The sequence below is a fragment of the Carassius gibelio genome, chromosome A3 (genome assembly GCF_023724105.1).
Source record: "Carassius gibelio isolate Cgi1373 ecotype wild population from Czech Republic chromosome A3, carGib1.2-hapl.c, whole genome shotgun sequence".
In the NCBI taxonomy this organism is placed as follows: Eukaryota; Metazoa; Chordata; class Actinopteri; order Cypriniformes; family Cyprinidae; genus Carassius; species Carassius gibelio.
This window is the reverse complement of record NC_068373.1, coordinates 33,119,431-33,145,373: the sequence shown is the minus strand read 5'-3', so window position 1 is coordinate 33,145,373 and position 25,943 is coordinate 33,119,431. Positions and strand designations below refer to the sequence as shown.

General features: G+C 45.7%; 2 protein-coding genes and 1 non-coding gene across 4 annotated transcripts; 1 reads left to right on the top strand and 2 right to left on the bottom strand.

The window, feature by feature from the left end:
* Positions 1 to 7,281: 7,281 nt before the first annotated feature.
* On the bottom strand, positions 7,282 to 15,848 carry rrp7a (ribosomal RNA processing 7 homolog A). The gene is made up of 7 exons (XM_052554256.1): positions 15,747 to 15,848; positions 15,451 to 15,599; positions 10,909 to 11,034; positions 10,689 to 10,812; positions 10,432 to 10,529; positions 10,150 to 10,357; positions 7,282 to 7,604 (listed from the first exon to the last, which is right to left on the bottom strand). The coding sequence occupies exons 1-7, from the start codon at positions 15,796 to 15,798 to the stop codon at positions 7,519 to 7,521; spliced, it is 843 nt and encodes a 280-aa protein (XP_052410216.1). The 5' UTR covers positions 15,799 to 15,848; the 3' UTR covers positions 7,282 to 7,518.
* Positions 15,849 to 17,398: 1,550 nt separating this feature from the next.
* On the bottom strand, positions 17,399 to 21,924 carry LOC127956249 (polymerase delta-interacting protein 3). Of its 2 annotated transcripts, none has more exons than XM_052554079.1 (10): positions 21,754 to 21,924; positions 21,067 to 21,176; positions 20,607 to 20,992; positions 20,449 to 20,508; positions 20,234 to 20,320; positions 18,552 to 18,725; positions 18,180 to 18,257; positions 17,984 to 18,113; positions 17,823 to 17,889; positions 17,399 to 17,729 (listed from the first exon to the last, which is right to left on the bottom strand). In XM_052554079.1, the coding sequence occupies exons 1-10, from the start codon at positions 21,822 to 21,824 to the stop codon at positions 17,540 to 17,542; spliced, it is 1,353 nt and encodes a 450-aa protein (XP_052410039.1). In that variant the 5' UTR covers positions 21,825 to 21,924; the 3' UTR covers positions 17,399 to 17,539. The 2 variants fall into 2 exon arrangements, with proteins under 2 accessions (XP_052410039.1, XP_052410047.1); XM_052554087.1 differs by having other exon boundaries at positions 20,449 to 20,505; positions 21,754 to 21,913.
* Positions 21,925 to 24,777: 2,853 nt separating this feature from the next.
* On the top strand, positions 24,778 to 24,931 carry LOC127966303 (U12 minor spliceosomal RNA). The gene has a single exon (XR_008155578.1). It is a non-coding gene; the product is annotated as a U12 minor spliceosomal RNA (small nuclear RNA).
* Positions 24,932 to 25,943: the final 1,012 nt, after the last annotated feature.

The following is a 25,943-nucleotide window of genomic DNA, read 5'->3' as shown; positions in this document are numbered from 1 at the left end:
AACCGGAAGGAGTATTTTTGGAACAGAAATACTCCTTCAAACGTACAACTTAATTTTTGAAACTTTGTCCATGTTTAGCATGGGAATCCAACTCTTTAACAGTGTAAAAAACTCAGTATGCATGAAATAGCATTTCACCCCCCCTTTAAATCCGACTGACACGACTCTGAACTGCTGCGCTCATCTCATTATAGAGGTCGGGATCGTTGCGTCACGTCGCAATGCATTGTGGGAATCGCGGTACAGAAGTAGATGTACTGTATAGTAGGCATTAGGTAACGTTGGTCATTTGGTCATTAATTTTGATTATTTTTTGGAAAATGGTTCAGTATTGCTGTATTGTGAACTGCTGTAATCGGTTTCATGATCGACAGGGCAAACGCCTCGTGAATCATATTAGTTTTCAACATTTTCCTACTTGGAAAAAAAACACAAGGTGTTTGAAATCACCAAGAGGCGTCAGATGGCTTGGGTCGCCACTGTACCGAGGGAAACCATCACCTTCGATAATATTATAATACATAGTTATGGTGAGACATGTTGTGTATAGTCTCTCTCTCTCTCTCTCACATACACACACACAAACTCAGACACAAACACATTACGTTTTCTCTAGTTTTTGGCCAGTAAGGGAGTCAGTTTAGTGTCTGTATTTTTTGTTTAAACATTTTCTTTTGACCCAATCCTGAACTTAATTTGCTTTTTGATATTTTTGTGCTGACTGTATTTAACAAATTTGAACAACTTGTTTAAAAAAAAAAAAAAAAAAACTGGAACGAACTTCAAAATAGGAAGTTAAGCGTCTTGTTTTGGTGAATGGTGGGTTGTGTCTGAGGTGAATGTTCGTCAATATTATACCGGATTACAGAACTACCGGAGGAAAACAGTACAGAACTACCGGAGGAAAACTTTTTGCAAGTATGATAGGTGAGTAATTACTCCTGAAGTGTAACAAACCCGCATAGACAAGCTTCATAGCTCGCAGAATCTGATAAGTGTGTGTGTGTGTGTGTCACCACTGATGCTTGGTTAATGTTAACATTTCCTTAGTGAAAAAGATTGTTTTCTCCACGTTTAACTTGCAGATCCATTTATGATCTGCAGGTGAGCCTCCAGTGACTTTTTAAAAAGTGAAAGTGACATTTTTAAATTGATCGGAGGTGTAAGCGCTCACTCCACAGACCCGGTAGGATAAATTATCAGGGAAACTGAGGCTTGGTAAACTTTCATGTGTTCATAGGGATCGATTCCGCCTACAACCTCTTTTTTTTTTAAGTAGCGTTGTTTGGCTTCATTATTAAGTTTGTCCGTATAGGTATAGGCAACTTTTTTTGTCACGTTCTATAACTTTTTCTGGAGACTGGCTATTATCTTATTACAAACCTGCTTTGCGATGCCTCTAAAATGGCCGCCGTTACCCACAATGCACCATTCCATGACGTCTACGCCCGAGCTCTATTGATCAAGATTATTTATAAAGGTTTTTAAACGAAGAATCGGAATATCAGACAGTTGACATGGTAAGCAAGTTTGTGAATATTTTTAATACAATTTTAAAAACTAAAGAAAAACGAATAGCGATACATCTGTTAGTTATTGTGGCTGTGGTGTGTCACGTGACAATCATGACACGTCGCCATGGAAACAAGGGGTCAGTTAAAATATTTGTAATTTATGCGTGAAAAGGTTGATTTAAAAATATATATGTTTTCTAAGTAAATAACAACAGCCCAAGTTTAGTAAACATTTTTTATTGAGACTATAAAAAATAATTCTGCATCTATTTTTAGTGTGGGTGGCACCGGCACACCCTGGCACACCCGTGGCTACTGCTGGGTTAAAATGTGTAAACTTTACTTTACTTTAACCCAGCACGTGTTCTGTCCAATATTTACCCAACGTTGGTTTGCCAATTGGCTTATTTTTAACCCAGCCACGCACTGGCCCTGTGCATATAGATTAATTAGATAAAGGAATATCTAAATTTGTGCCTAACCGCCTACGGTATTTTTTTAGAACTTAGAACAGAACAGAAAAAATGCTGCAGCCAATGAGCATCCGGCGGGGGCTGGTTGCACGACGACTCAACCTCCGCAGACAGTTTTTAATGTTTATCAGACAATAACTACTCAAGATTTAGCTTTAGTATAATTTTCGGGAAAATTAGGGCCAGATTCAGGATTCAGGACAAGTTTAGATTTCAGGAACTGTCCCTAAACTGGAGAGTGCCTAAACTCAGCGTGTGCCTCACAGATTTGAGAAATATAGGCTATATATTACAGACAGCTTGAAATGCCTTCTTTTAAACACAAACATTCAAACCAAAATAAACAGGCTACTCTCTGATGATGTAATCCATATGAAATGTGCATTTCTCTCTGGCGTTCATGGCGAGTCTGCATCGTCAGTTTCATCTTTGCAGCGACACAGAAAACACCAGTTTATTACTAAACAATTAAATGACTCCTTGCATATTTTGGAACCAGCAGGCCGTTCTGTGTTGAGCGAGACCCCACAGAGTGAGCGAGCGGAGCGGGATATTCAGAAATGCGCTCTCTGCTCACGAGCTCAGATCAGAATAAACCCGAGCCTCACTGTCTGGTGACCTTGCAGAAACATACAAATAGACATAGCCAGACTAGACTATTTTAGAACAAATTATGAGCTTACTGACGATTTTTTAATAATTCTTGAAAAATAAATTAGATTATATTAAGGATATATTTTTTGCTTATTTCCTACATCTATGGCCCTAATTACACTACGATGAGGATTTACTACTATTAAAAAGTGCAGATCAGGTACAATATTTTCTTTTCCTTTTTTTGCGGTCCGAGTTGCGGGCGGGTTAGTCGGTCAGGTGCTGGTTATTAATACATTGACCCGCGCATCACTGCCGCTAATAGCTGTAACCAAAACTACAAAATATTTTTGTAAAGTACATAAAATAAAAAATAAAAAAGTAGAAAAAGTCTTGCCTCCCTGTGTTCACTGTGTATAGTGTGTGAGAGAGTGTGTTCACTGTGTGTGTGTGTGTGTGTCTCACCATGCAGACGCTGTGAGGGTTGCAGGGACTGGAGAAGGCGCTGCAGGCTGCTTCTGCTGCTTTGGTGTTTCCTGGACACACAGAGATCATGTGAGGGATGTGTGCTTGTGTAATGAAGCCCCTGCGCCCTAAAACACCCGGGATCACCGGTCTAAATGACCCATCGCCCTCGCATCTGCAGTAATGAAGCCCCTGTGCCCTAAACCACCCGGGATCACCGGTCTAAATGACCCATCGCCCTCGCATCTGCAGTAATGAAGCCCCTGTGCCCTAAACCACCCGGGATCACCGGTCTAAATGAACCCCGTCGCCCTCGCATCTGCAGTAATGAAGCCCCTGTGCCCTAAACCACCCGGGATCACCGGTGTAAATGACCCATCGCCCTCGCATCTGCAGTAATGAAGCCCCTGTGCCCTAAAACACCCGGGATCACCGGTCTAAATGACCCATCGCCCTCGCATCTGCAGTAATGAAGCCCCTGTGCCCTAAAACACCCGGGATCACCGGTGTAAATGAACCCTGTCGCCCTCATATCTGCAGTAATGAAGCCCCTGTGCCCTAAACCACCCGGGATCACCGGTCTAAATGACCCATCGCCCTCGCATCTGCAGTAATGAAGCCCCTGTGCTCTAAAACACCCGGGATCACCGGTCTAAATGAACCCTGTCGCCCTCATATCTGCAGTAATGAAGCCCCTGTGCCCTAAAACACCCGGGATCACCGGTCTAAATGAACCCTGTCGCCCTCACATCAGCAGTAATGAAGCCCCTGTGCCCTAAAACACCCGGGATCACCGGTCTAAATGACCCCTGTCGCCCTCACATCTGCAGTAATGAAGCCCCTGTGCCCTAAAACACCCGGGATCACCGGTGTAAATGAACCGTCGCCCTCACATCTGCAGTAATGAAGCCCCTGTGCCCTAAAACACCCGGGATCACCGGTCTAAATGACCCATCGCCCTCGCATCTGCAGTAATGAAGCCCCTGTGCCCTAAAACACCCGGGATCACCGGTCTAAATGAACCCTGTCGCCCTCACATCTGCAGTAATGAAGCCCCTGTGCCCTAAAACACCCGGGATCACCGGTCTAAATGACCCCTTTCGCCCTCACATCTGCAGTAATGAAGCCCCTGTGCCCTAAAACGCCCGGGATCACCGGTCTAAATGAACCCTGTCGCTCTCGCATCTGCAGTAATGAAGCCCCTGTGCCCTTAAACGCCCGGGATCACCGGTCTAAATGAACCCTGTCGCCCTCGCATCTGCAGTAATGAAGCCCCTGTGCCCTTAAACGCCCGGGATCACCGGTCTAAATGAACCCTGTCGCCCTCACATCTGCAGTAATGAAGCCCCTGTGCCCTAAAACACCCGGGATCACCGGTCTAAATGACCCCTTTCGCCCTCGCATCTGCAGTAATGAAGCCCCTGTGCCCTAAAACACCCGGGATCACCGGTCTAAATGAACCCTGTCGCCCTCGCATCTGCAGTAATGAAGCCCCTGTGCCCTTAAACGCCCGGGATCACCGGTCTAAATGAACCCTGTCGCCCTCGCATCTGCAGTAATGAAGCCCCTGTGCCCTTAAACGCCCGGGATCACCGGTCTAAATGAACCCTGTCGCCCTCACATCTGCAGTAATGAAGCCCCTGTGCCCTAAAACACCCGGGATCACCGGTCTAAATGAACCCTGTTGCCCTCGCATCTGCACTAATGAAGCCCCTGTACCCTAAAACGCCCGGGATCACCGGTCTAAATGAACCCTGTCGCCCTCACATCTGCAGTAATGAAGCCCCTGTGCCCTTAAACACCCGGGATCACCGGTCTAAATGACCCATCGCCCTCACATCTGCACTAATGAAGCCCCTGTGCCCTAAAACACCCGGGATCACCGGTCTAAATGAACCCTGTCGCCCTCACATCTGCACTAATGAAGCCCCTGTGCCCTAAAACACCCGGGATCACCGGTCTAAATGAACCCTGTCGCCCTCACATCTGCAGTAATGAAGCCCCTGTGCCCTAAAACACCCGGGATCACCGGTCTAAATGAACCCTGTCGCCCTCGCATCTGCACTAATGAAGCCCCTGTGCCCTAAAACACCCGGGATCACCGGTCTAAATGACTCGTCGCCCTCGCATCTGCACTAATGAAGCCCCTGTGCCCTAAAACACCCGGGATCACCGGTCTAAATGACTCGTCGCCCTCGCATCTGCACTAATGAAGCCCCTGTGCCCTAAAACACCCGGGATCACCGGTCTAAATGAACCCTGTCGCCCTCACATCTGCAGTAATGAAGCCCCTGTGCCCTAAAACACCCGGGATCACCGGTCTAAATGAACCCTGTCGCCCTCGCATCTGCACTAATGAAGCCCCTGTGCCCTAAAACACCCGGGATCACCGGTCTAAATGACTCGTCGCCCTCGCATCTGCACTAATGAAGCCCCTGTGCCCTAAAACACCCGGGATCACCGGTCTAAATGACTCGTCGCCCTCGCATCTGCACTAATGAAGCCCCTGTGCCCTAAAACACCCGGGATCACCGGTCTAAATGACCCCTGTCGCCCTCGCATCTGCACTAATGAAGCCCCTGTGCCCTAAAACACCCGGGATCACCGGTCTAAATGACCCCTGTCGCCCTCGCATCTGCAGTAATGAAGCCCCTGTGCCCTAAAACACCCGGGATCACCGGTCTAAATGACCCGTCGCCCTCGCATCTGCACTAATGAAGCCCCTGTGCCCTAAAACACCCGGGATCACCGGTCTAAATGACCCCTGTCGCCCTCGCATCTGTATTAATGAAGCCCCTGTGCCCTAAAACACCTGGGATCACCGGTCTAAATGACCCGTCGCCCTCACATCTGCAGTAATGAAGCCCCTGTGCCCTAAAACACCCAGGATCACCGGTCTAAATGACCCCTGTCGCCCTCACATCTGTATTAATGAAGCCCCTGTGCCCTAAAACACCTGGGATCACCGGTCTAAATGACCCGTCGCCCTCACATCTGCAGTAATGGAGCCCCTGTGCCCTAAAACACCCGGGATCACCGGTCTAAATGATCCCTGTCGCCCTCACATCTGTACTAATGAAGCCCCTGTGCCCTAAAACACCCGGGATCACCGGTCTAAATGATCCATCGCCGTCACATCTGCAGTAATGGAGCCCCTGTGCCCTAAAACGCCCAGGATCACCGGTCTAAATGACCCCGTCGCCCTGGCATCTGCACTAATGAAGCCCCTGTGCCCTAAAACACCCTGGATCACCTGTCTAAATGACCCCTGTCACCCTCACATCTGCACTAATGAAGCCCCTGAGCCCTAAAACACCCGGGATCACCGGTCTAAATGATCCCTGTCGCCCTCACATCTGTACTAATGAAGCCCCTGTGCCCTAAAACACCCGGGATCACCGGTCTAAATGACCCTGTCGCCCTCACATCTGCAGTAATGAAGCCCCTGTGCTCTAAAACACCCGGGATCACCGGTCTAAATGAGCCCTGTCGCCCTCGCATCTGCAGTAATGAAGCCCCTGTGCTCTAAAACACCCGGGATCACCGGTCTAAATGAGCCCTGTCGCCCTCGCATCTGCACTAATGAAGCCCCTGTGCCCTAAAACACCCGGGATCACCGGTCTAAATGACCCCTGTCGCCCTCGCATCTGCAGTAATGAAGCCCCTGTGCCCTAAAACACCCGGGATCACCGGTCTAAATGACCCCTAATATGTGTGTGTCGTGTTAAAGATCAGATATGTTGTTGTTGTTTCCTCTCTCTGGATCAGGGCTCCTCCGTTTGGGTGATGGTTTTGGTTCAGCATTATGTCGGATCAACACTAAACTAAAACAGATCAATGCAATGTTACTTGATAACAGAGTGCTTTTGACCCGCGATCAGTAATGAATGCCTCAAACAGTCACACATTTATTTCCGGCACCACGTGACTCCTCTCCCCGCCCCCAGAAATCACGTGACCTGTCCCATGACGTCAGCGCCGGAACCCTGCTAAATATATCCATTCAGCTTTACTATTAACTGTTTCATTGAATTTCTTGCAGTGAATTTGACATTCGCCAGTCACCAAAAAGCCATTTTTATTGTTTGAAAAAAAATATATATATATTATATCGGCAGTAACCGATATAAGCATTTGATTATTTTGTGTGTACATAATATATGCCAACATTAATTTTTTTTTTTAAAAGCGAAACGAAGGACCCAAATCAAAAATTAACACACATTCCTCAAACATACACTGCATCATAATGGTTTATTTTTGCTCCAAACACAATTATCACAATTCTATGACTGACTCACTGCAGACTTTTTTTTTTTAAATGAACGTTCATGTCAGCAGACAGCCAACAGATGCATTGTGGGTAAATGGATCCAGTGGGTGCCGAGGATTGTGGGTAAATGGATCCAGTGGGTGCCGAGGATTGTGGGTAAATGAATTCAGCGGGTGCCGAGGATTGTGGGTATGTTGAATCAGTAGGGTCTGAATTTCCTCTGCGCTCTCAGTACAGCGATTCTCTGTTTGTCCTCCTCAAACTTCTTCCTTAGCTCAGCGATATCTGAAACAGATTATTTGGTTTGAGAGCCTCTCAGACACACATCACCATTCCCTGACTTATTCTCTGAATTATGAGCTTTGACATAAAAAGGCACACAAAAAAAAAAGTTAACGTCTTGCCCCACGGAGATCGAGTCTTGCACCTCCAAGTTAGCCCCTCCCAGTTCTCGTCTTGCCCCTCTGAATTCGCCCCACCGACATCGCGTGTCATCCCTATAAATTCGACCCTCCGAGTACGGGTCTAGCCCCTCCGAGTTTGCGTCTTGCCCTTTTGAGTTTTGCGTCTCGCCCCTCCGAGTTCGCGTCTTGCCCTCCGAGTTCGCCCCTCCGAGTTTGGGTCTCGCCCCTCAGAGTTCGCCCCTCCGAGTTTGGGTCTCGCCCCTCAGAGTTCGCCCCTCCGAGTTTGGGTCTCGCCCCTCAGAGTTCGCCCCTCCGAGTTTGGGTCTCGCCCCTACCAGTTTGGGTCTCGCCCCTCAGAGTTCGCCCCTACCAGTTTGGGTCTCGCCCCTCAGAGTTCGCCCCTCCGAGTTTGGGTCTCGCCCCTACCAGTTTGGGTCTCGCCCCTCAGAGTTCGCCCCTACCAGTTTGGGTCTCGCCCCTCAGAGTTCGCCCCTCCGAGTTTGGGTCTCGCCCCTACCAGTTTGGGTCTCGCCCCTCAGAGTTCGCCCCTACCAGTTTGGGTCTCGCCCCTCAGAGTTCGCCCCTCCGAGTTTGGGTCTCGCCCCTACCAGTTTGGGTCTCGCCCCTCAGAGTTCGCCCCTACCAGTTTGGGTCTCGCCCCTCAGAGTTCGCCCCTCCGAGTTTGGGTCTCGCCCCTACGAGTTCGCCCCTCCGAGTTTGCGTCTTGCCCCTCCGAGTTCGCCCCTCCGAGATCGCGTCTCGCCCTTTTGAGTTTTGCGTCTCGCCCCTCCGAGTTCGCGTCTTGCCCTCCGAGTTCGCCCCTCCGAGTTTGGGTCTCGCCCCTCAGAGTTCGCCCCTCCGAGTTTGGGTCGCGCCCCTCAGAGTTTGCCCCTCCGAGTTTGGGTCTCGCCCCTACGAGTTTGGGTCTCGCCCCTACGAGTTCGCCCTTCCGAGTTTGGGTCTCGCCCCTACGAGTTTGGGTCTCGCCCCTACGAGTTTGGGTCTCGCCCCTACGAGTTTGGGTCTCGCCCCTACGAGTTGCCCCTCCGAGTTTGGGTCTCGCCCCTACGAGTTTGGGTCTCGCCCCTCAGAGTTCGCCCCTCCGAGTTTGGGTCTCGCCCCTCAGAGTTCGCCCCTACGAGTTTGGGTCTCGCCCCTCAGAGTTCGCCCCTACGAGTTTGGGTCTCGCCCCTACGAGTTTGGGTCTCGCCCCTACGAGTTGCCCCTCCGAGTTTGGGTCTCGCCCCTACGAGTTTGGGTCTCGCCCCTCAGAGTTCGCCCCTCCGAGTTTGGGTCTCGCCCCTCCGAGTTTGGGTCTCGCCCCTCCGAGTTTGGGTCTCGCCCCTACGAGTTTGGGTCTCGCCCCTACGAGTTTGGGTCTCGCCCCTACGAGTTCGCCCCTCCGAGTTTGGGTCTCGCCCCTACGAGTTTGGGTCTCGCCCCTACGAGTTTGGGTCTCGCCCCTACGAGTTTGGGTCTCGCCCCTACGAGTTTGGGTCTCGCCCCTACGAGTTTGGGTCTCGCCCCTACGAGTCGCCCCTCCGAGTTTGGGTCTCGCCGCTAAGAGTTTGGGTCTCGCCCCTCAGAGTTCGCCCCTCCGAGTTTGGGTCTCGCCCCTCAGAGTCGCCCCTCCGAGTTTGGGTCTCGCCCCTACGAGTCGCCCCTACGAGTCGCCCCTCCGAGTTTGGGTCTCGCCCCTACGAGTTTGGGTCTCGCCCCTCTGAGTTTGGGTCTCGCACCCCTGATAGTCGCCCCTCCGAGTTTGGGTCTCGCCCCTCAGAGTCGCCCCTCCGAGTTTGGGTCTCGCCCCTACGAGTCGCCCCTCCGAGTTTGGGTCTCGCCCCTCCGAGTTTGGGTCTTGCCCCTACGAGTTTGCCCCTCCGAATTCGGGTCTCGCCCTTCGAGTTGGTGTCTCGCCCCTCCGAGTTCCCCCCCCTCCGAGTTCGGGTCTCGCCCCTCCGAGTTCGCCCCTCCGAGTTCGCCCCTCCGAGTTCGCCCCTCCGAGTTCGCAGTTCTGAGATTGTGCCTCAATGCTCCGAGATCGCGTATTGCGTTTGTGTCTCACCACTCTGAATAAACATTTAGAGAATTTCACAAGTTTTTTTGTTATATATAATAATAGACTTCTTTTAGCTTGACGCAAGAAGACAGCAAAGTTCAGGTAGCAGACTCGTACACTAGTGTATCCATCTTCTCGCTTCTAAATTCGCATCTCGCCCCTCCAAGTTCTCGCCACTCCGAGTTTGCTCAGTTTCCGCCTTGACGCCCAGAATTTACATTTAGTGTAATATAATAAAATACTTCTTGTAGCTTGGTGCATGGAGACAGTGATTATCAGGGAGCAGACTCGTACACTAATTCACTTTCTTACAGTCTCAACGCATGCATGAATGTGGCGTCGAGTTGCAGATCGTCTCAAGACTCACGTTCTTTCTGCGTGTTTCTGTGCTGCCACGTGTAGAAGTTCAGCAGCTCCTTGCGCTCGCTCTTCTTCTTCTCCCTCTTGAGCATCCTCTCATTGGCTGTCTCGCTGTGTGGGCGGACCTTCACGCCGCGGCTGCTCTTCGTCACCTTCACCCAACCCTCCTCATCCTCCTGCTGCTGCTCCGCCTCCTGGTTCTGACGCTCCGCCTCCTGTCAGGAAAGATTATGAATAATTCATGAGCTGTAGCTCTGTGTATGTGTGTGTTTGGGTGTGTGTGTCTCACCTCCTCCTTCTGTCTATCATAATTATTCATGAACTGATCGATGTCCTGCTGTAGTGATGAAGCTTTGATCAGTGAGTCTGAGTACTGCTGGATCCACTCTAGACACACACACATACATCATTAGTATCATCATATCTTCATCACACACACCACCACCATCATCATCATCATCATCATCATCATCATATCTTCATCACACACCACCATCATCATATCTTCATCACCATCATCATCAGTATCATCACACACACACTCACTGTGGATGCCGGTCCTGACAGGTCTCTCAGCTGTAGAGACGACGAGCGGGACGTTCTCCGGGTGCCGTTTAGCTGCGTTCACTGCAGATGCGTGTTTGAAGACGATGTATGCCACCCTGAAACACTACACATACACACACACAGTATATCATCATGAGAACATGCTGTGCGATCACGTTCAGTGATGTGTCAGCTGCTCTAGAGGCTGTGAAGGGGTCACCTGTCTGAGTGTGTCTGTGAAGTGTCTGGACACCCCGCTGTGGCTCGTCTCTGACGCTCCTGGTCTCTCCTTCATCTCGACGGACTGGACAGACCCGAAGCGGCTGAACACCTCTGTCAGAACACTCTAGAAACACACAGCACATGGGTTCAGTTCTCAAAGAGAAACACACAGCACACAAGGACACGGGTTCAGTGCCCAAAGAGAAACACACAGCACACAAGGACACGGGTTCAGTGCCCAAAGAGATACACACAGCACACAAGGACACGGGTTCAGTGCTCAAAGAGAAACACACAGCACACAAGGACACGGGTTCAGTGCCCAAAGAGAAACACACAGCACACAAGGACACGGGTTCAGTGCTCAAAGAGATACACACAGCACACAAGGACACGGGTTCAGTGCTCAAAGAGAAACACACAGCACACAAGGACACGGGTTCAGTGCTCAAAGAGAAACACACAGCACACAAGGACACGGGTTCAGTGCTCAAAGAGATACACACAGCACACAAGGACACGGGTTCAGTGCTCAAAGAGAAACACACAGCACACAAGGACACGGGTTCAGTGCCCAAAGAGAAACACACAGCACACAAGGACACGGGTTCAGTGCCCAAAGAGATACACACAGCACACAAGGACACGGGTTCAGTGCTCAAAGAGATACACACATCACACAAGGACACGGGTTCAGTGCTCAAAGAGATACACACAGCACACAAGGACACGGGTTCAGTGCTCAAAGAGATACACACAGCACACAAGGACACGGGTTCAGTGCTCAAAGAGAAACACACAGCACACAAGGACACGGGTTCAGTGCTCAAAGAGAAACACACAGCACACAAGGACACAGGTTCAGTGCCCAAAGAGATACACACAGCACACAAGGACACGGGTTCAGTGCTCAAAGAGAAACACACAGCACACAAGGACACGGGTTCAGTGCTCAAAGAGAAACACACAGCACACAAGGACACGGGTTCAGTGCCCAAAGAGAAACACACAGCACACAAGGACACGGGTTCAGTGCCCAAAGAGATGCACACAAGGACACGGGTTCAGTGCCCAAAGAGAAACACACAGCACACAAGGACACGGGTTCAGTGCTCAAAGAGAAACACACAGCACACAAGGACACGGGTTCAGTGCTCAAAGAGAAACACACAGCACACAAGGACACGGGTTCAGTGCTCAAAGAGAAACACACAGCACACAAGGACACGGGTTCAGTGCTCAAAGAGAAACACACAGCACACAAGGACACGGGTTCAGTGCCCAAAGAGATACACACAGCACACAAGGACACGGGTTCAGTGCCCAGAGAGAAACACACAGCACACAAGGACACGGGTTCAGTGCCCAGAGAGAAACACACAGCACACAAGGACACAGGTTCAGTGCCCAGAGAGAAACACACAGCACACAAGGACACGGGTTCAGTGCCCAGAGAGAAACACACAGCACACAAGGACACGGGTTCAGTGCCCAGAGAGAAACACACAGCACACAAGGACACGGGTTCAGTGCCCAGAGAGAAACACACAGCACACAAGGACATGGGTTCAGTGCCCAGAGAGAAACACAGCACACAAGGACACTGGTTCAGTGCCCAAAGAGATACACACAGCACACAAGGACACGGGTTCAGTGCCCAGAGAGAAACACACAGCACACAAGGACACGGGTTCAGTGCCCAGAGAGAAACACACAACACACAAGGACACGGGTTCAGTGCCCAGAGAGAAACACACAGCACACAAGGACACTGGTTCAGTGCCCAAAGAGAAACACACAGCACACAAGGACACGGGTTCAGTGCCCAGAGAGAAACACACAGCACACAAGGACACGGGTTCAGTGCCCAAAGAGAAACACACAGCACACAAGGACACGGGTTCACGGGTTCAGAGAACAAGTGCTGGTCCAGATAATATCAGTAGTCGATTACTCTCCAACTGTGCTGTACAATTAGGCCCGATTTTTTATTATATTTTTAATTTATCCTTGTCTCAACAGAAGGTGCCTAATCTGTGGACACAGTCTACTATAGTCCCTGTTGGTAAATCTAAGCATCCCAAATCATTAAATGACAAGGCCTATAGCCCTGACTTCATTAAGCCCCTTTCACACTGCCATTCCGGCAAATACAGGGGTAAAGTGTTCCTGTAATTGTTCCCTGGTCGCTAGATTTGGCACTTTCACACTGCCAGTGATGACCCGGTATATGTGCGTGCTTTCACACACAACCCTTGAAGATCCCGTAACGACACGTGACATCAGCGCGTGACGTGTAATGTACGAGTTGACAACGCTAGGCACGTTATACTTTCACTGAAGCAAGCGAACGATCTCGGCGTCAGCGCGGAAAGTGAGGAACTAACTGATCTCTGCCTCATTACAGTTTGCACATATGTTTTCGTCGCAAATGTTGATCTTCCTTCAAAACAGCCGGTAAAAGAGTCGCGCGATAACACGCGTCATCACTTCGATATGGAATTAGATCTGGCTTTTGTTCACACAGCGCTCGTTCCGGATCGATTACCGCAATGTTACTATGTCCACGACCCTGGTTCGATTCGGTAATCAATTCCGGGACGTGGTTGCTTTCACACAGAAGGCGACCAGGCAATGTTACGGGAATATTGCGGGTCCGACGTGCAGTGTGAAAGGGGCTTTTGTGATGAAGTCACTGGAAAAACTGATCAAAGCTGAACTGCTGAAAACTACTGAACACCGAATGGATCCCCTGCAGTTCACGTACAGGAACAAGAGAGGTGTTCAGGATGCCACCATAACTCTGTTGAATTACATCTGTAAGCACCTTGACAGTCCAAACAACCATGTCAGATTGATGTTTGTTGATCTTTCATCTGCCTTCAACACTATTCAGCCTCATCTACTAATTCAGAGACTAAGGGATAACTTTGGTCTAGATGGTAGTATTGTTGGCTGGATCTTGGACTTTCTTACAGGCAGAACGCAAAGAGTCAGAGTAAATGGCAAATTTCCTGATCTATCTGTAACATCTACTGGTTCACCACAAGGGTGCGTTCTTTCTCCTTTGCTGTACATATTGTACACAAATGACTCTTGTAGTAGTTTTGAAAACCGTCATATATTGAAGTTTGCGGATGACACAGTCATAGTGAGCCTGTTGAATAGCACTGAAACTTCGCATGGTCCTGTGATTGATTACTTTTTAAAATGGTGTCAGGAATCTTTTTTATCCTTAAACGTTTTAAAGACAAAATATATGTGCATTGATTTTAGACGTGCTCAGCCTTCCCCTGACACTATAGTGACTGATGGTCAGACAGTCGAATCGGTAGAGTCTTATATCTACTTAGGCACTTTCCTCGATAACAAGCTGACATTTAAGAAAAATACTGACTCGATCCATAAGAAAAGCCAGCAGCGTCTTTTCTGTCTTAGAAAACTATCTAAATTCCAGGTTGACTCTACTTTGATGATTTTGTTTTATCGTTCTTTTATTGAGTCTATTATTACGTTCTCCTTTGTTTGTTGGTTTCAATCCTTGAGTGTAAAAGAGAGGAACTTACTGAACAAGGTTGTTAGCGTCAGTAGTAAAATTATAGGGCTTTCACAAGAAACTTTACAGGATCTCTACGAAAAACAGCTGTTTAAGAAAGCAAACTCTATCTTGACTGACTTCTCTCATCCTTTATATCTACAGTTTCAGTTTTTACCATCAGGTTCATTGCTCATTATTTTTTTATTTGATCAGAACGTGCATTATATTTATTTTATTTTTTATTATACTATGTGTATTTGTGTTTGTAAGTTTGTGTGCTCCTATGCTGTAAAACTAATTGCCCCACTGGGGGACAAATAAAGGTATTGAACTTGAATCTCAGGATTCTCTGTAATTGGCAAACAAAGTTAAATCTTTTTTTATTTTTCTTACTCAAATTATTCTTATACAATAATTTTAATCTCCAAACTGTTTTAGATAGTTCTGCTTTGCTTCTTATGCTTTTCTAAAAAAAGTGTTTGATTGTGCTCCATTCTCGACACACACGCAAGGATCATGAACACATTTCCTGCAACACAACACAGCAGCACAGGTTACAGTTCACTGGAGTGAGCCTGTTTCATGTTTTATGGACGCAACATATTTTAACGTCTGTAAACAAAAATTAAAACTTAAATATTAGTAGTTCCATTTTTCAGGTGTACTCTAAAATAAAATGGTATAGGCTTAATGTCGACCGTTTTTTTATATATATATATATATATATATATATATATTGGTGGGTCGTGAAATTGAATTCACTTGTCTAGGTGGGTCATGGAATGGAAAAGTTTGGGAAACACTTGTCCAGATCAAGGGTTTTTAAAGAGGGACATTTTAGAAAATAATAATAAAATTATTACTAAATTGAAAAAATTATAAATAAATTTAAAAAAATAGAAATTAGTAAAATAAATAACTTACATAAAAAGTATTGAGTGTGTGTCTGTGTGAGTTATAGTAGTGTGTGTGTGTGTGTGTGTGTGTGTGTAACAGACTGACCTCCGTGCAGTACGGAGGGACGTTGAGCACGAACAGTGTTCGGTCCAGTGGTCGGTTCGTGCTGGACTCCGCTCGGACCCGGTGCTCTTTAACACACAGCTGATGAAGAGCAGCATGAGCGTCATCCTCACTGAACCTCAGCGACAGCACTGCGCACACACATACACACACACACATCACATTACATTACAGCTCAAAGACACGACAGAACGCGCAACTGTGTCATCTTCCGTGATTACCGGATAAAGGAACAGATTTCTAGACGTTACTGAAACACAAACAGATGTTAACTTTACCACTGAAGCCTCCGGGAATGACGCGCGCGTGTTGATCTGCAGACGGCGCCATCTTGGTTTACCCTCGTCACCGGAAACAGAAACGCAATGGCTGCTGGGAACTATAGTTATTCTAGTGAATATATCTCCACAAGAATTGAATAATAAGGAATTGGGTGAAATATGAACATAAATAAGTTTATCAGACGGGTGCCCTGTTTTTCTATCAAATAAAACCAACCAGGCTGTATTTTCAGCATCATTCCTCCAGTCTTCAGTCACAAGATCTTCAGAAATCATGAAAAGATGATTTACTGCTCAAGAAACATTTCTGATTATTATCAATGTTGAACACAGTTCTTAATACATTCTATTTTTCAGGATTCACAGATGAATAGAAAGTTCAAAAGAGCAGCATTTATTTGAAATACTACTACTGTTTCAGCTATTAAAATAGTTTTGTATAGAATAGCAAAGTGATGATATTTAGTTTCATTTTTTTTTTAAAGTTAATTTAGAAGAATGTTAGGAAGATTTTTGTTCATTAAATGTAAGTTTTAGTTTTTTAAGTAATGACCAAGCATCTAGCGGCAGACAGAGAGTCTATGTTTGATCAGTTTAGTCTTCTCAAATCATCACGACTTGCCCAAAATAAAATCTATAGCTATAGAACAGTTCAAGCATATGACAATGTTTAAATGTTAGACCCAGATAAACGTGCGCTTTATTCAATAGTTTGTGTCAGGACATGGAGACGACCGCATGATCATTTCCATGTTTTCATTGGATACGCCATCATTTTTGCTCATAAAGGTAACAGTAATACATCATTCGTAACTGTAAAGGGTCTACTTTTATTTGTATGCAGTCACAATATCAACAAAACTTTGTGCTTTTATAAAATAAAGAAAACAAATATGATCTGATGTTTACATTTATCTGACGCTTTTATCTAAAGCAACCTACAATTGCTGTATATGTCAGAGGTCACACACCTTTGGAGCAACTAGGGGTTAAGTGTCTTGCTCAGGGACACATTGGTGTCTCACAGTGGATTCGAACCCAGGTCTCTCACACCAAAGGCATGTATCTTATCCACAGTGCCAACACCACCCAATGGTCTTGAACAGGAGCACTTCACAAAAACTAACCGAATACACGCCTCCCAGACATGATAAATATCTACAGAAAGCTTTAAATCGGGACTTAACGAAATAAAACATATTGAAAAACTCTTATTATAAACATAATGTGTTTGCATTTCTTAAAGGTGGGTGTAACGAAGAGATGGAGAGCACTGCACATGAACTTTTAGCTCATTGTTTGTCATTTTCCCGAAGTATTGTGATGTTTTACTAACTCTCTAACTGCTCATCTGTGCTAATGTGTGCGTGAAGGCGATGTATAATGTTTATAATAGCCTATATTCATCATAACAGTATTTCATAAATGAGGCGATCTGTAGAATACACATGTCCCGAGGCCCAGATGGACTGAGTGTGTCGGACACGTCCTGATTACTGACCTCTACTCTGTTACATCACACACTCTTTATCTGTCACTTCTGATGTAATGCGTCAGTTTGAGCTGAACAGTGATCTCAAACCTGTGAATGATAGTGTAACGTCAACACATCTCACAGAAGACTGAACAATAAAGAGAGCAAACACAGCTGAGTATAAACTAAGACCTTTACTGAAGAGAAGAGAGAACAGGGTCACAGAAACAGTGTTAAAAGACAAAAGATAACAGAAACAGGAGCTGGTGCGCCCCTAGAAGCGCACGCGGTGTGTGTGTGTGTGTGTGTGTGTGTGTCAGATCTTGATGCGGAAGGCGGTGGCATGTGCTCCGCTCGTCTCTGCTCCGCTGGAGCCGCTCTGGCTGGAGGACTTGAACAGAGCTCTCAGGATGGTCTGTGGATCCACCTCGGGCCCCGGGGCCTTCGAGCCGGAGCGAGACGCCGAGTCCTTCTGCACCGCAGCGCCGGGCGAGTCACTCAGCCTCCTGATGGACAGAGAGAGAGAGAGAGAGAGAGAGGTCAGACACCTTCATCCTCCTCCTCCTCCTCATCATCATCACACAGGTGGGGCGTCTCACAGGAGGATGGGCTGCTCCGACGTGATCACACTGCCCCGCATGTGCAGGTTACACTTCATCGGCTGACCTGGAACACACACACACACACACACACACACGCAGAGGTCAGTCCGTGCGTCTCTTAACCAGGAGGGGTCAGAACACAGAGGTGTGTGTCTCACCGTCCAGGCAGCGGTTGTTGTACTTCCTGTAGGCACTGACTGCATCCTCCTTACGCACGAACACCACCTCGGCCACGCCCACCTTCACCAGCCGCGCCCGCTTCAGCGCCCCGCACACACAGAACAGCTCCTGCACACACACAGAGAGTCAGACGAGTGTGTGTGTGTGTGTGTGGATCAGCAGGCCTGCACTCACCACTATATCCTCCTCCGTCACTCGAGGGTGAAGGTTGTTGACCGTGATCTTTGTGCCCTCCAGAGGACTGCAGACGGGCTGTTACACACACACACACACACACACACACACACACACACAGAGATCCGCTGGTTAGTTACTCCTTTAAGTCCTGTTCTGAATCTGCTGAATTTAAAGGATCTGTTGTGGAGTGTTTATAATGTCAGATAATGTTTTATGAAGATTTGTGAATGTCATAATGATACGTGACTGACAGCATCTGTGCGTGTTATTTACTGTTCAGACTGTTTTCACTGCTGTTCATGTGACCAGACAAGGCCCAATCACAGCAGAGATGCTGACCCGTGTGTGTGTGTGTGTGTGCGTGTATACCTGTGCGGGTGTGTGTGTGGGGCCGCTGGTCTGTTGCGTGGCGACGGTTGTCCTGGAGACGGGCTGCAGGCTCTGTGTGGGGGGGCGGGCGGGGGGCACTGAGACTGACGGAGGAGTGTAAGAGTCATTCTTCACCACCTTAGTGATGGGAGTCGAGAGAGAGACAGGCCCCGCCTACAGAGAGAGAGAGAGAGAGAGAGAGAGAGAGAGAGAGAGAGAGAGAGAGAGAGAGAGAGAGAGAGAGAGAGAGAGAGAGAGAGAGAGAGAGAGAGAGAGAGAGAGAGAGAGAGAGAGACACAAACACACACAGAGAGAGAGAGAGATTACGGACTGTGGATCACTCTGGTTTCTTCACTACACTCTCTCGGACTGATCAGACGTCTGTGCTCGACCGGGGTAAGGCTGCTCTGTGCTCAAACTCATCTCTACACTAACACCTCAGTCACACACACTGAAGGTTTGTATTTCCAGGAGTCATGAATAACATTACAGACCGTACAGGATGGTACTGATAAAGGACACAGGAGTTTTTAAATAATTATGTTCAAAGATAACGTATTTATAATACACACTTCAACAGTCCATAAAAAATTATTAAAATTAATAACTTTGTAATTGACTGCATCACTGTCACTGCTTTCAGTCAAACAAAGCAGCTCTACAGCAGAGAGAGAGAATGTGTGTGTGTGTGTGTGTGTGTATGTGTGTGTGTATAATCTTCCTGATCATAGTAAATGATCTGCTCTTATCATCTGATCATGGGTGTATCTCTCTATTAGTTTTATTGGATCTTAGTGCTGCGTTTGACACAATTGACCACAACATTCTTTTGCATAGACTTGAACACTTTGTTGGCATCAGTGGAAGTGCATTAGCATGGTTTAAATCGTACTTATATGACCGCCATCAGTTCGTAGCAGTGAATGAAGATGTATCATATCGATCACAAGTGCAGTATGGAGTACCTCAAGGCTCAGTACTAGGGCCGCTACTCTTCACGCCGTTCGTGATCCCATGTATTAAACTTTAGTTAGTGTATAATGTTGTTGTTAGAGTATAAATAATATCTGTAAAATTCTAAAGCTCACAACCTCACAAGGACCACAAGGAGGTAAGTGTATTTTATTATTTAAGTTGGTGTGTTTAACAGTTTCTGTAACTTCTTACACAAAGGGCAACGCTGTTTAGCTTTGTTAACTAGATGTTAGGGCTGTGCAAAAAAAATCGAATGCGATGTTCATGCGCATCTCGTCAGTAAAAACGCTCCTGTGATTACAAGTACATCTCCAGCACATGCTCCTGCCCACTTGCTTCTCAAAACTAGTCCAATCCTGTTTCCAGGAGGGCAGCATGCTATCAGCTGCTGTCCAATCACAACACAGGAACCGCTGGCCCAATCAGAACTCGTTACGTATTTCTGAAGGAGGGACTTTATAAAACAAGGAAGTCATCAGAACGCTTTTGTGACCGTGAAAACAGCAGTAAACAGATAGGTGAATTGTGTGAAAAATACTGTGTTTTTTACACGCGAAACATGAACACGTTATATTGCACACTGTAAACACAAACAAAGCTTCAAAAAAGCACGAAAAATGGGACCTTAAAAAAAAACTAACGCAATGACTAATGAATAATACATTTCTAATATCTAAATCCGTGTGTGTGTGTGGGGGGGGGCTCACTCGTGTCTGCAGGTTGGCTGTAGTGATCTTCATCTGTTTGTTAGGTATCACAGCTCCATCATCAAAGTCATCATCAGCAGATGAAAGCTACAAGGAGACATACAGCTGGCCATCAGACTCATGTCATCCATCGGTTAAAACAGGACTAATGTAGTGTCATCTGACAGCGATGCTGATTGTGAAGGTGTTTCTGAGGAATGATGTGTGAGTCTCACCGGAGCGGCTGCACTGGGAACGTTGATGCGGATCCCGCTGGTCATTCCCACAGGCCGCTGCTGCACACACACACACACACACACACACACACACACTCACTGTCACTCACACTCATCATGTGATGCTGATCAACATCTGCAGTCACTCATCCGCTCACCTGGATGGTTTTAGTGATCTTCAGAGATGCTGCGCTCTGATTGGACGCTGTCGGGATGCTCCTCTTTAAGCTCAGCCTATCACGTGCATCCACTACCTTTGTGATCCCGCCTCCTGGCTGCAGGGCCACACCCACTCTGGTGTTCTGTGGCCGAGGGCCGGCAGAGACAGGGCCAGTGTTGTGTATCTGGACGTGAGGGATAGCTGTGGGTTTGACGGCTGTCTGCTGGACTGTCGTGGTCAGAGGCGTCTGCTGCTGTTTGCGTGAGTTGATCAGCTGCCGCGCATCCTGCACAGCCCCGGCTCCAGCTCCGTCCCCTCGCCCCCGGATCCAGAACCGTGCGTCTTTCTGTCCCAGCTTCTCTCTCGCATCCTTCACCTGGAACGCTGGACAAGGACAGAGAGATGAACAACACGAAACTCTGAACAAACCACAGCTTCGTCAATCCCAGCGCACGTACCTCCTGTAGCTCCGCCCACTCCCAGTCGCTGTCTGACGTCACCACTGCCAATCTTCTGACGGGCATCGAAGGCCCTGCCCACTGACCCCGCCCCTCTGCCATATATGGGCCTGTGGGAGGGAAAACAGCATAGTTACACGGGAAAGACCAGCAGGACGCCAACAAACCTCTAAAGACGAATTTCCAATTAGAATTCGAATCAAAATGAACTTGGTCTTCAAAGTGTTCATACACAAGGAGTGTGTCTCAGTGGCTCAAAATAAAAATGTACGTGTATTAAAAAGGAAATGTGTATAACCGGTAGTTTGAATCAGAAGTATTTGATGTCGATCGACAGATATCGGCCGAATCATCGATCAATCGCTGAAGCACCTCGTGTTTTAATAGCGCAGATCTAGTTACGAGCTATAGTTCACGCGAGACATGTCGATTATGTAAAATAACTTACGAGATTTATGGAATTAACGAAATGTACGAGGTTTGTAAGTAAAAACAGCCGCGAGCATAAACGGACAGGACGCGTCCGCCAATCAGAGCGCGGCTCAAAAGGGCATAATACCCAATGAGCTGCGGGAGAAGGCGGGACAACATGCTCAACATTCACGACTGCGTTTATAAAGAAAGAGTAAAGAAGAAAACACCCCGCGGTTTATATTAACGCCCTCTGAAGCGCCTGGACGCATTTACCTTTTATTACTGACTCCTCTGGCGTTAAAACTGCGGCGACGAATCACTTCATCCAGAGAGAGGTCCGCCATATCTACGCTTGCTGGAATCTAAACGGGCGCAGCACGCAAGTGCGTGACGTACATATGGGCGGGGCGAGGCGATGCGTGACGGGCAGTGGAAAGGCTCAAAATACACGAGAGAAAACGCGAGAGCCTTTTTGCTGCAGATTTAATGCTTAAAAAGTTACATAGATAAAAAAAGAATTAAGCCAATGCAGTTTATTTCCTCTTTTCATTCTACATTTCCCTTTGTATATTAATGAATGTAAAAAAAGTGAAATATTAATGACTTAGTATTAGTATGAAGCATTACTCATTAACAACAACAAAAAAAAAAACGAAAATGCATATATATGTATTTTTTTGCTCAAATTAAAAAATGACATTAGAGAAATACAATTTAGCATATATATAACATACAATGTATTAACAATTCATCCGAAGTCATCAGAACTAATGGAAGAGAGGAGAGATGGGAAAAAAACTGAACAGAACAAATAAAGAAAAGAGGAGTATATAATAATATTAATAATAATAAAAAGGCAAAAAAATACATCAAACCAAGTATTAATCACGGTACATGAAAGATCTCATTATATCTCCTCAAAAAAGAAAAACATTTTTTGTTATTATTAATATTACTAATCGTAGAGATGTAATTAAATGTTCTGCTTCATAAGAAATCTATAAAAGTTTTTTTTTTCTTAAGAAATGTCTGTTTGTGAAAACAGAAGTCTGCCACAAGGATAAGAAAGTTAAACTCATCCTCAACGAGTAAATCACACTTCATCTTCACTTTAGAGAAACAACAGGAAGTCAAATCTTTCCAGAAAAGTGAGGAAACATTACATGAGAAAAATAAATGGCAAATATCTTCACTTTCTTCTCTACAGAAGGAACATACATCACAAAATCTAGACAAGAACACATTACAAGGATGTATATTATGCAGAATATTACAGTGCATTTTTCACTTTATTCAGTATACAGTACTTATATGGTAATAATGATGTTTAGTGCATGACTCGTAGGAAAGGGAAGTGTTCATTAGACACATTAATCCAGCAGAATCTCCTTTATAACAGAGTTAAAGTCTTTAAACACAACGAGACACTGATTGATATTCATAAAGCATTCATAAGATAACAAATCACCATTAGAGATTAATAGATCAACAACAAAGTTATGATTTTATCAAACCATTTATTTAAAAAAAAGACCTGTTCCTAATTTTAATATCCAGATTATTCCATAAGATGGATTTGTGTTTGTAAAGCAGTTTCCAGGCTAACAATGCTTGCTGATGAACTCAGTTTAGTAATTTACCAGTGGAGTAATAACAGTTCATCCAAACAGAGAGCCACCAAACCTCTTAAATATATTCATATATGAATATCTGACCCAATCTGTTTAACCAGTTCATTTTAAAAGTATTGTTCGTATCATCAAAATTCAGGACTTCAAGACCCCCATCTGCTTTTGTTTGCTAAAACATCTTTCTTCAGTTTGTGAGGTTTATTGCTCCAAATAAAATCATTATTATTATTATCTCCAGAGACAGGGAAGGGTGCACAAATCTGCCTAAAATTAATACATCTCTTTGGAGCCAATCATCTACTAATTACATTTTATGTTATATGAATTCCCAAATATTTAACTTCATTTTTATTTGGTATATATTCTACAGTATCAAATAATTTGACATTTATTTAAATGAAGTTTGAGCCCAGAAGTGTTAGTAGTGAAGACTGGAGAAATAACGTGCGGTTTATCCTCCGAGAATAGAGTATCATCATCTGATAACTGTGAGATTCGAACCTCTCTGTTGGAGATATCAAAGACAGAAGAGTTATTATTGTGCTAAATATCTAAAGATAATGTTTCTACAACAAAGAGAAATAAAAAGGGACTCAAAGGGCAACCTTGACGTATTCCTTGAAGATGTACGTGAATTTAAAATTTATACAACTATCTGTTTCTTCGTACAACATTTGAACATTATTTATGAGTTTCGAGGGAAATCCAGAAGCCTCTAAAGAGTTGATAAAGAACTGGTGTTTTACAGTGTTGAAGGCCTGATTAAAATGGAAGAATAAGATAATAGCATCAGATTTAAGCATTAAGAAAAAAGATTATTCTAAAAACTGCCAAAACAGTATGAAGAATTGTAAAGTAAGTGCATCGGAGCCAGGGACTTCACCTCTTCACGGATTTCATTGCATCTCTCATTTAACTGAAGGAGACAGGAGCCTCTCAGGAGAACTTCAATCCATCACTTATCTGAGGAATATCACTCTTAATCTCTGAAACTAAGACTTCCTTGTGTTTGCCTGTCCATCAGGAGAGTACAGGTTCCTCACAGGAGTAACACGCTTCTCAGTTTCGTCAGTGTTATTGTTAATCTGTAATGCAGAGATGCTTTTCCTTTTAAAATCCCTTTCTCAAGAGGAGAAGAAGCTCTTATTTTTCTCTCTGTCCTCAATCCAGCTCTGGATCTAACAAAGGCACTTTAAATATTTCTAAATAGAAATGGGCTATTTCCAATTGCAAAGTTTTTAACTGATTTAACAGATTCTTTTTTTAAGGTATTTATTTTAATTGGCAACTCAGTTTCCCTATTAGCATTAGCCACTTTTAAGGTTTTAGATCTTTTTATTGCTAATCTTGCTTATATATATATATATATATATATATATATATATATATATCTAAATACAAAACTACCCTCCAGAAAGCGAGAGGCGGTGACGTCACAGACTATCCCACAATGCACCGCCCGAAGAGCGCGCTCGAAGCGCAGATAGAGTGTTTGTGGTCACTGCACACTATTAAGGGCAGAACATGTGCTGGTGTGTGTGTGTGAGGGTGAAGATCCATCATATAAATCACCGCAGACTGAACGAGACGCGCGCTGCCTCTGCTCACCGTCGCCGTGCACGCGGGCGCTCGTCACCGGGACCAGGCGCTCGTGCACTACACACTCATGCCTTAAACTGATGAGTAAGGAAAATAACGACGCGGGGTGACGCCCGTGTTCTCGCAAACTCTCGCGAGGAGAATTTTTGAAAGGGCACAGGTCCGTCTGTAAGGTGATTCACCTACTTAGTGAGATGCCGAGCAGAGCCAGGATCTGCCCCGAGACCCTTATTAGTGTACAACAACAGAAACATTTCTCCAAGCTCGTAAGTGGTGTACAACAACAGAATCAGCTGCCCCGAGACCTTAACTAGTGCACAAAATATTATCTTCATTATCTGACCAGACATTTTCCGCGATACCTTAGCTAGAGCACAAGAACAGACAAATCCGCCCCGGACCCTAACTAGTGTACAATAACAGAATAAACAATAGCAACTGAGCAGAGCTCTGCGCCGGAACACTAACTAGTGCACGATAGCAGAATATACATCAGCTGATCGGGGTTTTCTCTCTAGTACTGTACGAGTGTATAATCCATGAACATCAACAAGCAAACCACACTAAAGCGAAAGAAAACGAATACAATTTTAGGTTTTTCTCGAGTCTTAAAACATACAAGTACTCAAAATAAAATAAATTAGGCCTATCTGATTTCTCCATGTTGAACCATCTTCTTAATGCCCGGTGAAATTGCTTAAAATTAAACTGCATACGTTTTTTTCAGACAGATAAAAAGGTTTGTTTAAAGTGAGAAACTGTAGAAGTCATCTTCTAGTGCTACAACATCAATGAGAACACGGCCCTTAAAGGGCCACACCCTCCTTCATCTCGTGTGTGACTGACTGACTGGTGTGTCCCAACCTTTTCAGCTCGCGGCCCACAATCACACACATATGTTTGCTTGGCCCACTGCAAACAAAAATAAGAAATAATAAAATATCTGACCCCACTATTGTTGGTTTAATAACTCAGAAGCTAGATTGTTAACTGTATTTATTGAATGAACTAGGGCTGTGCGATATGGAGAAAAAAAAATATCACACACAGATATGCTTTACAGTCATAAATGCATTCAGGATTCATTTGAACATATTTCCAAAAGAAAACCAATTAGAGCTTTATCAAAAAGTTGTAACGTCTCTAGAACAGACAAAATAATCGCTACAGTAAAGGTGTAACAAAATGTATAGATTTATGGCGGGGCCGGTTCTAGGGTGAGTTGAGATCCGG